Source organism: Triplophysa rosa, linkage group LG18 (genome assembly GCF_024868665.1).
Source record: "Triplophysa rosa linkage group LG18, Trosa_1v2, whole genome shotgun sequence".
Classification (NCBI taxonomy): Eukaryota; Metazoa; Chordata; class Actinopteri; order Cypriniformes; family Nemacheilidae; genus Triplophysa; species Triplophysa rosa.
Genome location: NC_079907.1, coordinates 4,000,349 through 4,016,802, shown reverse-complemented (window position 1 = coordinate 4,016,802; position 16,454 = coordinate 4,000,349). Strand labels below are relative to the sequence as shown.

The window sequence follows — 16,454 nt, the reverse complement described above, 5'->3', positions numbered from 1 at the left end:
TGCTGTTGGAATGTGATTAAATGTCTAATAATTCATAGTTGTATGTAACGGTTAGTAGGTCAACAACTGGTATGTGTTTTTCAAAAGCCAATGTTGATTTTATTAACCAGACAGGTGGGTGGCCAATATTAAATTAAAGGTGGATATCTACAGTAAGTGTACTGTAAGAGTTGTAAAAAGAATGTTTTACTTTAGTTTTATTAATACTTTGAATTGGCTTTTATTTTTATATTTTTATGCACATTTTTAGTTTTTAGCAATTTTTATGAGCTTTTATAATTTTATTTATTTATTATTTATGTTGCTATATAATGTGTGTTAATTAAAAATATATTTATTTATTTATTTGTACTCTTTTTCATTTTACTGCTGAGGTTATATTTTCAATTTCGGTTTAATTTTTCAAATAATAAGGCAGATTTTTTTTATTTAAATTTACTGAAATATTTTCATAATAGCATTATGAAAATATTAATAGTTATAAATACTATAATATCTGAAAAGTGAATACTATAATATCTGATAAAATTATAAATAAGTATAACAAATAATATTTAGGCAGATATCGCAGTATTATTTTCCTAATTCTTGTGAGTCGCTTTGGATAAAAGTGTCAGCTAAATGCCTAAATGAATGTAACGAGATTACATTTGTTAATTAAATAAATATATTAATAGTTTGATATGTTCCAAATGATTTCTATCGATCTGAATAAATATACTGCTCTCTAAATATTGGTATCAGGATTGTATAGTAAATCTACTATAAAAGAGAATTAGGGCTTGAATCTGAGATGACACTGAAAAAAAGTCATTGTGGTTTGAAAGATTTTTCTCTTTCTGCAGATGAATGTTTCCTATGGAATTGTGGGTAAACAGGCTGACTCGTTTGTCTCAAAGTTAATAGATGGCAGTGAAACAGATGGCTCGGAATGGCCCACCACTCACAGGATGAAGTAGAGGATGTAGATTGTAAGAGACACAGACAGTAAACAGTGAAAGTGATGTGTTGTAAGAAGTAGCTTCAGAGACTGAGCTGCCTGCTATAGCTGCCCTACTTTCTGCATCCCCTTCTGAGCAAAGAGCATGATGGGATATGGCGTGTGTGCGCGTGTGCGTGTGGCTTTGTGTTATAATTGTCCTATCGAGCATTTTATGTTTTTGCTTAATGCTTTTATACATTTCTGGTTTTCAGACCTTTAACCAGGGCTTGACATCAACACATGCCCATTACAACAGCATTGAGAGTTGAGAGATTGAGAGAACTCAATTTAGTACTAGCAAGCTGTCTGACTGATGCATGAGAGGTCAAATAGTCCAAATTTTTTGCCATTTTATGGCTAAACATATTTGGGGGTAAATTACAGACCGTAATGCCCTTAGTACATAATGCACTGCTAAACTGGATTATAATTTTCAAACAAATCCATGCATTCAAGTCTCCATTTATTTTCATCTGCTTCACAAAAATACGCATGCAGTAAAAATATGGTCATCCTACTAATGGTGTGTGTGTGTGTGTGTGTAGTACTAAACCTTGGCAGTGACACAATACCTAGTGTCCCCATTAAAGGCTGAGGGACTAAAATAGCTCGGCATCTATCAACTGGAACCCTGTAAAGTTATTACCGAGTGTTGAAACCTGAAAGGACCTCTATCTTATCGGTGTATTGTTCTGTCTCTACTCTGGAAAACATCTCGGGGGTCACCACCTCATTCTGCTGCTACAAGATGCTTATGTAAAGTCACAGATGATACAGATGGACATGTCGCTACAAGCTAAATGTTACAGCTACGTGAAGCATGTTTGCATTAAATGTGTTCAAATTGTATTCTGTATCCCTTTGATTCAAGACCAAGGTAAATTGATTAACTAGGACACATCTGTCTCTGTCTTTTTCAGTCTCTCATCTTCCTGGGTTGTGTAGCGGCGGCCGGTCTTGGTGTAAACTTGCTGTGCCTGGCGATATACCTGAGCTGTCTGTGCTGCTGTCGAAAAGATGAGGAGGAAGAAGAAAGTAAGAAGTCCAATTCTTGCTGTGTCACGTGGGCAGCAGTTGCTGCAGGGCTCATCTGCTGGTACGTACACCCGCTTTTCTCATGCTGGGAGGATAAACCAGTTCTGCAGGTGTAGTTAAGCATTTATATGTAATAACGTATGAGAGATTTTTGGGGGGTTATAGATGTGTTGTTTTTTTAAGCTGTCCCTGGCAGGTATTAAAAGCTGGTGTCCTTTCAGTTCATGAGAATTGAATTAAATTGGACACAGTTCCGTTGAAATTCAACATAATTACATAACAAAAGACTTACCTTAGTCCAAAACATTTTACAAAAAAACAACAAAAATTACAGTATTCGTTTCTTTTTCTTTCCTAGTGTGTAGAATACATTTGTATTAACTAAAGGTTTACAGTTCAAATCTACGTTTAATTTTTTTTTTAATCGCTAAAACTATCAAAAGTGATTTTAATTAGAAAATGAAATGTATTATTAATGACTCTTTCAGCAGTTTAAAGAAAAAATACAAGCAACTAATTTCAATGTAATCGTGCTACTACATTACAATTACTGGATCCCGTTTGCTCCCTTAAAGGTCCAGTTTGTGAAGTTTAGCTGCATCTAGCGGTGAGGATATGAATTGCAACCAATGGCTCAGTCCACCACTCACCCCTCCTTTAGGAAGCCCTACAGTGACAGATGTTGTCACGTTTTCGCTTCTTTGCCGAAGGAGATAACATATTATTTACGAAACGCACTCTGTAGAACAGTTTGTCCGTTTAGGGCTACTGTAGAAACAACATGTAGAATTCCATGCAAGGGGACCCGCTGTGTACGTAGATAGAAACAGCTCATTCTAAGGTAATAAATACATAACCCTTCATTGTGTAAGGTCTTTATACACCTCTGAAGACATAGTTATATATATTCTATTGCATTTCTGTCAATAGATCCTCCGTAATATCACACACAGCAAATTCTGTAAAATCAGAAATCTTTTTTGAATCAGGAATTGGAGCTTTAGCTTTGTTGTCATCTGTCACAGTCATGTTGAATGATTGATGGGTAAAAAAACATGTCATCAGCGTGGCAAAAACAAGAAAAAATCCCCCTCAGCAAATTAGCTCATAGCTGTCAAACCTTCATCGCTGTTCCATTTTCCTTTCGCTGTCTACAGAAATCATACTGTTCAGTCTCGTTCCTGTGACACAGACAAGTTTACGAAGAGATGCCAGTGAATGAATAAACTGCTAAAAAATAGACTTTTAAAGATGATACAGAATGAGATCATATTTGATGTGAAAAGCACAATTTCACAGCCTTGAAATTGTTCCTCACATCATCATGAGGATTCACATTGTTGGCCATCGTTTTTTAAGAGTTCAAGAGTTCATGTAAACAGTCAGAACTTGAATCTTCCTTCTTAATGTAAAACATAAAAAATGACTGTCTTTTTTTCATTATAGAATTATAGAAACTAACATAACAGAAAATCTAGTGAATAAACTTAGCATTTCTCTGTCAAACACACACACTTTGATTTCCTCACAGTTTCTTTGAGGTTGTATGGTCTTGGCTTATTCGTTTATTTTTCCACTCAACAAACACTATGGTTCATTGGGGTGCTTCTGGTAACCGTGCTTGGGCGAAGAGAGCGGTCTGCATTCCTGTGACCGGCGATAGAAACGCTCCAGTTTTGTTCTGTCCGCATTGTCCATCAGTTCTGAATGAGAGGAGGGGTTGTGGGAACACTCACAGTCTGACTAGTTTCTTGAACTTAAACAAGGGGAATGAATAACTCTGGGCGTCCCGGGACAGGCCTTTGATCTTTTGAGTTGAGCGAGATGCTAGCGTTCTCTACCTCCCTGGACCATTAAGAGTGTGAGGCATTCACTTTTAAAACAACTAGCCCTTGAAATGGCTTATGTTCTTGTTGCTTAATGGAGGAGTTCGGTGTGGCATGAGTCTTTTAAAATGCAGATTTTTTTCTGAGGTGAACTATATTACATTGACAAACAAAGTGCTTTAGCTTTTTTGAGTAATAAAATCTTCTTCTTGTATCCCATGAGCATACAGTATGACACATTTTCTGGGTGATTTATTTAGTTTTGATTGATGTTACCTTTAATTGGTCAACTTAGTACTAGCTGCAGGAAGATATTTTATTTTACTCTCAGCTCCAGTACTGTATAAGCGGTTACATCATCACCACACTTTTTAAAACGCAGAAGAAATGCTGAGTGCTCAATTGAATCCGTGTGGGTTGTGTCCTATATGAATGGCATTATTTCATTAGGAAACCACTTTCTCTTAATCCCATGACACTCATCTGCGTTTATATTGAGTTAGCGTCAGGGCTGTCTGTATTCTGAAGCCTTCTGTGGTTAAACAGAGCCCACTGTTGGGTCACATGCAGAAGCATTGTATGAGTTCAACATCAGGAATTTGGAATGTAACAGCTGATGAGAATGACATTTATACAGTGAAATACTTGAGTTAAAACAATAATCTTAGCATTTCCGTGATACCGTAATACATTTTATATTAATTTATTAATCCTGGGTTTCTTTCAATTACTGCTGTATGTTCGGATACATGCGTTGCAGCCTTATCTTGACATTAAACAGACATCGATTTAGAATACAGACAAACGTAATACTAACTTAAAGGTCGGGTAACAGACCATTTCATGCATTCTGACATGCTTAACGTGGTCACCTTGTCAAAAAACGAGTTGAACGTTGAATTTCTGTGCTCGATTCACTCCGCCAGGGTTCATACAGGTTTCGGAAAGTTTTTTTCGAACATGGATTCCCATTTTGTAACAAGGGTTCCTAGTCCCTTATTGGACAATTCTCCCTGAAGAGCACGCCCATGCGTCATCAGCGAGCGAAAGAGCTCGCCCACGCGCGCGCGTGAGAGATAGAGCATGCCCATCAATGCCGCTTTACCCGACTGACGGAAGTTTAGCTGTGTTTGCATGAAAATGATATGTGCTGTGTTATTTTTTCTGCTTTTCACTTGCCATGAGCGCCACATGATATTCTGAGTAACTAAAGTGACAACTTTTTTGGACTCCAGGTAGATCATAAACCATTGAAATGTGGCAGATTTGTTGACGCAACGCAGCAAATGGGGCCAAAGCAGTTTATCGTCTGTGTATGTCTATGGGGCCAGAAATTAACACCACAGACGAGCTGAATATTGCTTGGCCTGTAATAATGGCAACACTTTTGGGTGGCATCGTGTGCATGTTTTAAACCTGAGGTTAAAATATCCACATAATGCCTGAGAAGATTTTTACTTGAAAAATAATACTACAGTACATGTAAATGTGATTAAAACATTTTAATTGACTTTTTTATGTAAAACACATGCTCAAGTTCAAAAGAGTTTAACTCATATGACAATAAAATTGTAGTTCTCACTATATAATGATGAAATTCGTCATTTTAAGTTTTTTGTTATTTGTTGTACCTGCTGACTGAAGTGTTTGTATTGCCGTAGTCCTGTTAAGAAAGAATGTAGAAAAAATTAAAAGTATTTATTTGAAACTTCAATAGAACTAATCAACTCTTATCATCTTCTTTATGAAAATCAAATTAAGTCTACAGTCATCTTTGGAAATTTTGAATTACACTCCAAACCTCTCCTTCTATTATTTAACATTTCTAAAACTGGCAGACTGCATCAGCAGGGTTCACTTCATCTGCATTAAATGTTAATGTGGTTTCTAGCACATGCCAGAATGCTCAGAAGTCTCTGTTCAGAAGTTTTTCTAACTACTAAACCTATTAAGTTTATCCCTAAAGAAATGTATTGTGCAGTCAAATAGTGAAGTATTTCATAATATGGTTTGGTAGAAAACCTACACTAAAGGCGCTTCACGAAACCATAGAAAAGTCTTTATCTAAATGGTTTCATAAATAATCTTGACATCTGAAGAAACTTTCTGTTTCACAAAAGTGTCTTTGTGGCGAAAAAGGTTCTTTAGATCAGTGGTTCTCAAACTTTTTTGTTGTAAGGCCCCACTTTGTGTTAAGTGCATCGCTTTGCGGCCCCCCATATAAAGACGTATAATCTTAAATTTAGAATTTTAATTAAACCAAAAATTTATTCAGTTATACAATGCTGGAACCTCAATTATTTTGGTTGGTGGTGTCATTTTTCTGATGTTTGATTGCATAAAATCTATGATAAATTTCTATATTTCATAAAATGCCACAAAATCTGTGGCCCCCTGGATCCATCTTGGGGCCCCCCAGGGGGCCATGGCCCCCAGTTTGAGAACCACTGCTTTAGATTATAAAAAGGTAAGAAAGAGATGGTTGTTTAAAGAATCTTTGACTGAATTGCATTACTGTGAAGAACCTTTTAAGCACCTTCATTTTGTTAGTGTATGACTCATCTGGTTAAAATGACTTTGTCTCAATGTCAATTTTTGTACAGGTATCTCTGTGAGGTCCCTGGGTCATGCGAAGTAAAATAATGTGGTATGTTGGGGGTCCTGTATCCCTCCGGTGTGTCTTGATTGGTGACAGAATCTAAAATCAGCCACCGATAAGTTGGATTGGATTGAGCAGCTTGAGATCTGTTTTTTGTGAAATATTTTTTTGATTTTAACTTCTTCTAATTTTCAACTTGCTATTAAATTATGGTTTTGATGATGATGATGATGTTAAAGAGGTGATAAACGTCTATGTGTTTGGACAAACCTAGTCTACAGGATGAGTTCTCTGTCCTGTTTTTTGTTTTATTGTTGAATAGGAACTGGGCAATGGCTTCTTTGCCATAGAGTTGTTCCCTTAATGTGCAGCTTGTGTTGCTGATAATGATGTAGGGCTTTTTTACAAGAGTCCCTTAGATCACAACATGAAAAGATGAACCGCTTTGATTTAAAGAAAAAATGTAATTAATAAATCACCAGTAATGACTCGTCCTGGAGCATTTCAAAGTAGGATTTGTTTGAAGTCCCTCCAGAAAATGAAAACTTTGACAGTGTTTACTCATCTCTGTGCTGTTACAATTACTTTCTTTCCTCTTTGAAACAAAAATGGCAATCTTAGGTAAAATCTCCAGGCTTCTGTTTTAAAGGAATAGTAATACCACATAATTTACTCTTCCCCATGCCACTGTGTGTGTGTATATGACTTCTTCAAAATTGCTTTTATATTTGTATAAATATTTACGATTTTTTTGATAACAGCACCAATCACTTACATTTATAGAAAAGAGCACAAGAACATCTAAGCCCGTGTTCACACTTGACTTTGTTGAAGCTGCTAGCGACTGTTTTACATTATAGTCCTATGGAGTAAACCGTGTTTTCAACTGATCGCTTTTTTAAATGCCAGCGTCTTTTTCTGCAGCTCAGAGCATCTTTTGAGGTTGAAAAAAGTTGAACTTTTTTGGGGGGAAAAACGCCCTACGTCAAGCATCTTTTTCACAGCTAACCAATGACAGAGACCTGTCATTTCCATAACAACATGCGAGGAACGTGATTAGTCGAGAAGGCTCAAGCTCAAAAAAATAAAATGGCGGCCGAAACGCCCGTTGGACCATAGTTTTGTGTAAATGTAAGTTTAATTTTCACTTTCAATAACTACTGATTGCGTTTCTAGCGAGAAATTAGTATTGTAGTTTTTAAATATGTGATTAGTTATTGCAAAGACGCTCTGTTTGTAATTCAAATAGACTCCCATTACGCTGCCTATGAAGCCTGTCTCTCTAAGCTGCCTTCGTGCACAAATGCTATCTTTGAACATGGCCGTCTGCTATTTGTAACTACAACGCTGGGGACATTATTTTTTACTACAAAAGCACCATTGTCAACTTTTTCTTGTCAAAAAATAAGTCAAGTGTGAACACGGCCTAATGCCTCATTTTTGTGTTGCACAGAAACAATACTATATGGAATTGCATAGTGGGGTGTAAACAATGACATTTTGATTTATGCATGAATTGTTTTTATTCTAGTATATATATTTTTGTTATGCGTGCAGCTCTCACTCATTGTGTGATAAGCGTGTCATTGCTGACCTCCGTGCATCTCACAGCCGGACGTTTTTTCAAACAAAGATTGTTTTTCTCTGCCACACGCACACCTGCTATCTGGCATCTGTAAACCATCTGCAGCTTTGTTATGCGCGTGCCAGGTCTCGATCCCGTCACCCACCGTTCAGGACACCCAGACAGATTGCTAATGACTGACTTTAGATTAGCACTCATTAGCTACTCATTAATTTGTTCCTCATGACTGAAGCAAACATGCTGAGCTAAGAACTGTGTATGAGTTTCATAGCAATGATTTGTGTTCTGGATCTTGTCTTGTCAGAAAATACCCCAAATTAAATGTCATGTTTGTGCTACTGTATATGATCATGATACCTTGAATATGAGTTGCGATTCAATATGTGTTGAAGCACAGGTACGCTCTTAAAAATAAAGGGGTTTAAAAGGTTCTTTACAGCGATGTCAACGGTTCTTCAAAGAACCATCTCTCTCTTACCTTTTAAAATCTGAATGTTGAAGGTACTTTATGGAACCATATAGACAAAACATTTTCTTCTATGGCATCGTAAAGCACCTGAGTGTAAGCACTTGAAAATAATGTAACTGTATAGTTTAGTTCGAATGTTTTGTGATTTCAAACTTGATATGATATAAAAATCATCAATGGCTGTTAATATTGTTAGTTTTGGTCTTTTTCTGTTTTTAATAACTAAATGAAGCAGGAAATTGTGGCATAAAGTTGGAGTCGCCGTGGTATTCATAAGTCATGTTGGAATGAATCATGCAAGACCAAGATGGTGTGACAGATGGTTGTAGCTTTAGCAAACAAGCCTACCCATCCCAACCCAAACTTACAGTATTTGAGGCTTTTGTCATTTTAAAGGCCCGTGGTTAAATTCGGTGATTGAACTAAAAATCCACCGCTGCCGCTCAGGGAGAGAAATGTCTGAGGATGGTGACAGATGAATCTTGTTCTGAAAGATGCCTCGTTTAGTAACACGGAGTGTTAAAATTAAAGTGAGAAAAGGAGGTGAGATGACATGTAAATTATCGCTCTGTTATAGTTTTAAAGACAAAGCACTTTATAAAAAGATGTACTCCTTTCCAAAGAGTGCCTGAGAATTAGCCGCACCTCCTTATTCTAAAACCCCGCCCCTTCAAAAGCATACATGCACACAGAGATGTTTGGAGATGATGGAACAGCAAGCAATTTTAGCACAAACTCTTTAGTTGTCAAAAACAAAGAGCATCTTCAGAACGATGCTCTCGATGTTCGGCTTGCCATAATATTTACAAAAATAAGGACGTTCTGATTGGCTAAATCAAGTGTCTGATGGTGTGCACAGTCTTGTGCTGTAAAATAAACGGGTGATACTTCAGTACATTTATTTCATTAAGATCTGTCAGGTAACAGAAACATTTTATGTGCGACTTTCCATTAAAAAAAACACTTTACCGTCTCTCTCCATTCCTCTCTTGTTGATAAAAACACTGTCACTTATTTTTAGCTATTATTTATGTGCCTGGTATTTTCAGATGTAGTTTTTGAGGCCAGAGCAAAGCTTTTTTGGCACTCTTTCGGACCATGTAGAGGTAAAAGAGCTATGGTCATTGTGGAAGCATTAGCACTTTGATTCTATTTTGAAGACTCAACATTGTTGTTCTAGCTGTTCTCAGTCGGCTGTAGCTCAGTCGGTAGACCATTGGAGAGGTTATGGGTTGGATTTTTAGAGAAACATAAATATCCATAATTTTGGGTGATGGGAAGCTCTTTTTTCGCCTTTTTTCCACAAAGCGCTTTTTAAAACAGAGATGAAGAGTAATGCAGTTTAGCTAGAGAGTGTTCTGTTAATGAGAATGATCTCTTCCTGTCATTTTAATAAAATCGCCTGGTCGAGACCACACACATTCTCCTCTGCCATCCATGTACCATCAACAAAGCAACGTGGGACAGCCCATTGCTGCAAAGTATTGTGTATTCTTTATTTCTTTGTCTAAGTGTGTGTGTGCTTATTTTCACCAACAAAGACAAAAGCAGACACCCCCTGCAGGCTCTTCTTAGTTCTGCACCATTAGCATCATCCACAATCCATCACTGTTCTTCAACCAAACTTTCCCTTTGATTCCATTATTAGTCTGCCTGTTATAGTCCCAAATGTAGACTTCATGTAAAATACAAAGGAGAACCGACTTTAAAGGCCAGTTTGTTTCAACAATGCAATGCAGGATATGACATCAGCACCTTAAAACCACTTCTTGGGCTGTGTTGTTGAAATATGACCAGCACAAATAACCTCTCAGGGCCTCTGGGGGCTAATGAGCCAAATACCGAGAATGACGATGGGACTGACATCATATTTTCTATACATGACCCTTCCGGTTCCCACTGGTGATAAGACTGCTGGTTGGGGTGGAGGACTGAATTCTCACACACTAAAAATCTCAGTCTCAAGCTTGTCTCTGTTGACCATGCCAAAGATTTACGCGGTCATTAATTTGACTCTTTGATATTGCAGATGGCTTGGCAATGTCATATTTGGCACTGAATCTCCATTCAGAGACACATTCAGACAGTTGTCTGATTTGGCCAGCTGTTTACTAGATGTCTGAGCCCGAATAAAGGTTTGAAGAAGAGTTGGGAAACATTATGCGTTATATGTTCTGTTGTAAAATATAGGATCTAAATGTGCAGTTCTGTAAAACCGATTTGCTTTTTTGAAATGACCCAGAAAGAAGCCACCAACAACACCCTAGTGATGTCATGTCATCTAACCCCAACACCTATGTCAGATCAATTAAAATGTTGTTCATGTGCTCGCAGGGAACACACATTTGACTAATAAAAGTCTTGGATTTTTGTATTTTCAAAATGTTGTTTATTGCTGTTGATTCCATCAGTGTCAGATAATAGAAAATATTTTCCTCCTATTTATTAAATGTCGTCATATTAAATAAATTGATATTTGAAAAAATACATTGTTAATATGTTAAATAACACATGAATTGCTGCTGTTCCGTCTTGCTTTCCATATAATTCAAAATATAACCACTTGGTCCCAATATATGAAGAGTTCGGATTCAAAACCCTCTATAAGTCAAAAATGAGATTACGATGTTGAGCGAATGCTCTCCACGCATTGTATGCGTTAACTTAATAATTTTGCTTCAAAACCCACTAAATACCACTCTCTGACCGGTCTGAAATTGCATTTATTGCTGAAAGTAAGTGTTGGAGCCTGTTGAAAAATGCTTATTTAAACGAAAAGGCTTCTTAAGAGGACTTTGCATCTGAACTCTTCATATAGAAATGTATTATTTGTTATATTGCGATACATTTTCCAGTAGGTTCCTGTGTATTTTCTGGAAGGTTTAGAGGTTTAGACTTCTACTGATTCTAAAACCAGAAAAGAACATAGAAGGTCAAAAAAGAATGAAATGTCAATATATTTTGGCGCCGTGTGAATTGTGTAGTAGTTTCCTAAAGAAAATAGGAATATTTATGGTTGTACTGTGTTTCTAAACTCTTTTAGTTGCATTTCAGAAATACATTTGGTATCATTTCATCATAACTTGGTTGTCTCTTATCGTGGTTGTATGCTGTGCTGGCAGAAGGCACCATCTTGTTTGTCATTTCCTCAACCCTTATGTTATTTCTGTGTGGGGAACATTACCCTCTGGCTCGGCACGGCTTCTGCTGAATATTAAAGACCTGCATGTGCCCCGCATGCACCACCCATCCAACCACGCTGCCTTTATTTTCCTAGCTAGAGTTATATATGGCCCTCCTTTAATTTAAAACCATATCTAGCTGAGTTCAAGGAACATTTTCTGAAATGACGTTTTCTCAGCGACTGTGAATTTAGAGATCTTTATATGGTGAATTATAGAACAAACTGGGTTCAGAATGGATTGGTGTGTTTATCATTGAGTGCCTTTTTACTTGAGGACACTTTTACATCCAAGCATTTAATGTCTACAAGCACATTTTAAATGCATAAAGCACAATAAATGCATAGTTTATTCCTACAAAAAAATGGTTCTTGGCTAGTAATCATAGGGGAACCGCATATAGAGACATTTCTTGGTGCTTGATTGGTTGTTCAGCGGTTCTCTGGGATGACTGATGTGCTATATAGAAGAACCATACAGGGGCTTAACAGGTTCTTTATACGGAAACGGTGCTGTATGGTTCTTAAGCGGTTCTATATAGTACCTCAGTCATCCTAAAGAACCTCTGAAGAACCACTCAAGCACCAAGATATGGTTCTATATAGCACTTAAAGTGGTTCCCCTATGATTACGAGCCGAGAACAACTTTTAGTGCTGTATAGCACCATTTGTTTTTAAGAGCGTACAGCTGTGTGGGAACTCTAATTGTAACTAATTGTAACTTTTCACCTTGTGACTTCGCAGTATTGCCGTGGGAGTGGGTTTCTATGGAAACAGCGAAACCAATGATGGGGTGTACCAGCTGACCTATTCCCTCTACAACGCCAATCACACGCTGGCAGGAGTGGACAGCTTGGTAAGTACAAATATAGCCACCTTGATCAGACTATAAATAACAAAATTTCAGACAGATTTTGACTCTCTGTCAAATGAATAATCTGAGTGTTGTCTCAAGATAAGGCTGTAAGTAGATTCAGTCTGTTGTTTCATCTCATTGGCTTCTCCAACCCAATTTCACACCCTGAAAGTGATCTGATGCTACGTTCGCACCCTGCAAATATTTCTGCACCTTTTCACAACCAAACATCAGCCAGATGGTCCGTGTATCCTTATAGCCCTGTTGAAAAAAATAACGCTTCAATACTTACCTAACCAGCATATGCAGGTAGTTTGACTTTTCCAACAATCTTCTTCTGAATTTTCATTTGCCCCCCACTGCCTGCATGATTGATTCTCTGACATCCATTTACAAAAGTCAGACCGTAGTTGAAGACATATGCATCTACAGTACAGTACATACAACCGCACGTCTTGAGAGATTGTGAACTTGGAGTGTGTGCATCTCTGATAGGCTCTGGATTGACAAAATACTTTGAATCTAATGGACTGAGATGTTAACATATGTTCTCAAGTTGCCGTATAACATTGAAAGAGAGCTGGTGTTTGACCGGAGATCTGGCAACCCGTGTATGTTACTCCCAGTGTGTTCCTGTGATTTGGGGTGGTTGTAGAAAAATGCCTCAAATTGGTTATTACAGCCTTTTATGTTTGTATAGTTGTGAAGGCTTCTTTTCATTTAGTCATTGTCCCTTTCACGGCCCCGAAGGCTGGAGCACGAACAAAACCAAATTCCTGTATCTTCAGACGGACCCGAGAGCCTTATTTATATCCGTCGCAGTTTTTGTGATTTAAATGCGTAGAGCTGACAGTGACACTAAGACCATTAATCCTGCTTCACAGGCCAATTTCACGCAGCCGATCGTGCCTCTCGGGACTCTGGATTCGGGTTTTAGCCATTTTATTCTTGAGTGGAGGACTGCAGAAGCAATGATAACTTTTGCTTGGTTATATTAACTAAACTAACTACATTTCTCTGCTATTGACCTGAACAACGGAGTGAAAAAATATTTATTCAATAGTTTTGCAATTAATAAATTGTTTTGGCACAGATTTTACGCACTGCACCTTTAACTGTGTGTTCCCACCAGACGCGAATGAAGCGTTAAGCGCGAGTGATTTACATGTTAAGTCAATGCAAAGACGCTATAGACCTCCTTGCGGCGCGAATGACGCGATTCGTGCGAATTGAGCGTTTCGGGCGTTTGATGCGTGATTCGCGCAAGTTGAAAAATCTGAACTTTGGTGAAAATTCACGCCGCGTTAACCAATCAGGAGCTTGCTCTAGTAGTGACGTGCAGCGTCTGTGCACGAAGGCAGCCCAGAGAAACAGATAAGCAGCGCAACTGAAGTCTATTTGAATTATAAACAGAGAGCGTCTTTGCATAACTAATCACATATTTAAAAACTACAATACTAATTTCTCGCTAGAAATGCAATCAGAAGTTGTTGAAAGTGGAAATGAAACTTACATTTATACAAAACTATGCTCCAACGGGCATTTCGGCCGCCATTTTATTTTTTCAAGCTTGCGTCTGTTGTGAATTTCACGCGCGAATGACGCGAATTTCACGCGCGAATGAAGCGAGTAAACTCAAAATGTCCAAGCGTCCAACTACGTCGCGTTTGGTGGGAACGCTCAGTAAGAGAGGCCTTTAAGACTATCTTCTATGCCTCGCAGCCACATTCAGGTCAAATTAAATATGTTGTCTATCCTGACTACGGTCCATTGCATGTTAGCCCAGTTCATGCGATGACATCATCAGCAACCGCTATATAGTGACTGATGCCAAATGCATCCATCTTAGTTGAATCTTAACAACATTTGTATTGATTTGATGACCATAAACATGGCAGTAGGTCACCAGCGATCGCTTACATCTGTTGTTTGAGCTTTTGGCCAAGTGTTGATGGTTTTGGATGAAACTTAAAGGAGTAAAGTGCCAGGCACACTTATAGTTGTACTTTTGGAGTAGAGGATTTAATTCTCCATCTGCGCTAATGGAGATTAATGCATCTGTTTCTGTCTCACTCAGAATTATGAGTCAGACACACTTATCCGAGGTCAACACGATCCCCCTCAACCCACTGTACGATTCATCAGCAGCCAAAAGGCAAAACTGACCTAGGAACTGTAGTTTGAGGGAATAATAATGATGTGATTTTTATGCAATCTGCCTTAGAGATAAGAGATCTTTGCTGTGAAAAAATGATGTCATGTGGCTGAAAGGCACTAGATGTTTTTGATCTTTAGTTCAAGGAACAGTTCATCCAAAAATGTAAATCGTTTTACTAGAATTGTTTACTTAAAGCAAGAGTGATGTTATTTGTTTTAAGAGGAATGCAAAAGTTTTATGTTAACGATTTTCAATGTAATTGTAATGTAATTGCAATGTTGTGAAAACTGAAAGATCGTGTAGCGGTTCATACAACTTTATTTTGTTCTTCAGTAAAAGTTGTCATGTGGCTTCAGGAGAGGTTTACAAAATGTGGTTTTGTAGTTAAATTTGATATTTGGACTAAGCCTCTATACTGTAAAAAGTTATTTGTTTTTTGTTGGTTCAACTTAAAAAAGTTACCTGGTTGCCTTTTTTAGTTAATTTAACTTAATTTCGAGTTTAATCAACTTAAAAATATGAGTAAACACAACATTAAATTTGTTAAGTGAAACCAACATTTTTTACAGTGTATTTGCATTTGGAATTGTCTTTGTCAATGACTGACAGACCCTGAAATATGGTTGTATGACAAAAAACATATTTCTTCAAAAAATATATATACTCTTTGTGTTAGTAAAATCATTCTTCTTTGACGAAACTGTTCGCTTTTTGTGACCATTCCTTTAAGTTATTCAAGCATCAGCTCAATTTACCATAAGCCCTTGAGAATAGCAGAGATCCTTAAACAAATTTCCTCACTTCGTTTTTGGACGCTCCTTTGAGAGCAGGTCTCTCCAATGGTACAAAGTGTCCACTGTCTCAGACGGTCTGAAATCCCAGCATGCATTGCACATAATTAGCCATAAAAAGGCCTTGCAACAAAGGCCTTCGGTGAAGTCACTCACAGAAACCTTCGACTTCCCAATTGAGTCTCTTCAATGGTTGTGCCTGTCTGCCTGAAAACAATGATTTAATTTGGCATCCATTACACGCAGATGTCTGTTCTTTCTCGTACACACATGCATGCTTGCTTCTTTTTGTTCTCTCGCTGTTTGGGCTGCTTTTTCAGGGGAGTCAAGAGAACATGAGATAGGAGAAGTGATCCACAGAATGTGTCTGTTTTTGGATGCGTGTTGAGTGGACTGCTTGGGTTTGGGCTTTATTGGTTCTGGGCCATAAGGTCTCTTGTTTACCACCTCCCTCTGTGCTTGCAAATGAACTGTGAGATCGCCGCTGAATCTGTTTGGCTTGCAGAGAGGCACTTGAGGATCAGGGACAATGTTTAGTCACTTTTATTTGTATATATGGCTAGATTGCATTTTTCTGGACCCATGCAAGCCTCTTAACTATAACAAGGATTTTTCCTCAAGTTTAGGCATTTGAAGTTTGGGTTTTCAGTGAGTAGAAGTGAATAAAATGTTTGACAGGGTAGATAAAAAAAAATGCGCATTTGTGATTATTCCTGTCTAGGGTTAAACACAAACTCCCTCAAAAACAAGAAAAAAGCGAGTTTTTTAGGGTCGATTTTGTATGGGTTCAAGTTGTAATACTGGGTTCACACCAAACGCGAAGTAAGCGTTTTGCGCGAGTAAATTACATACAAAGTCAATGCAAAAACGCGTATAGACGCGAACTTGCGGCAGGCGGTGCGAATGACACGAATCGGGCTACGTGAAAATAACGATCTTTTCTCGTGAGTAATAAAGAGCGTGGAACGTGA

General features: G+C 37.8%; 1 protein-coding gene across 4 annotated transcripts in view; it reads left to right on the top strand.

Moving 5' to 3' along the window:
- ttyh2 (tweety family member 2) overlaps positions 1–16,454 on the top strand; it is a 42,343-nt gene that overhangs the window by 11,853 nt on the left and 14,036 nt on the right. For all 4 annotated transcript variants that reach the window (XM_057359047.1, XM_057359045.1, XM_057359049.1 and 1 more), the window contains exons 2-3: positions 1,903–2,078; positions 12,423–12,534. In XM_057359047.1, coding sequence (XP_057215030.1) covers positions 1,903–2,078; positions 12,423–12,534 — 288 coding nt within the window. The remainder of the gene's footprint in view (positions 1–1,902; positions 2,079–12,422; positions 12,535–16,454) is intronic.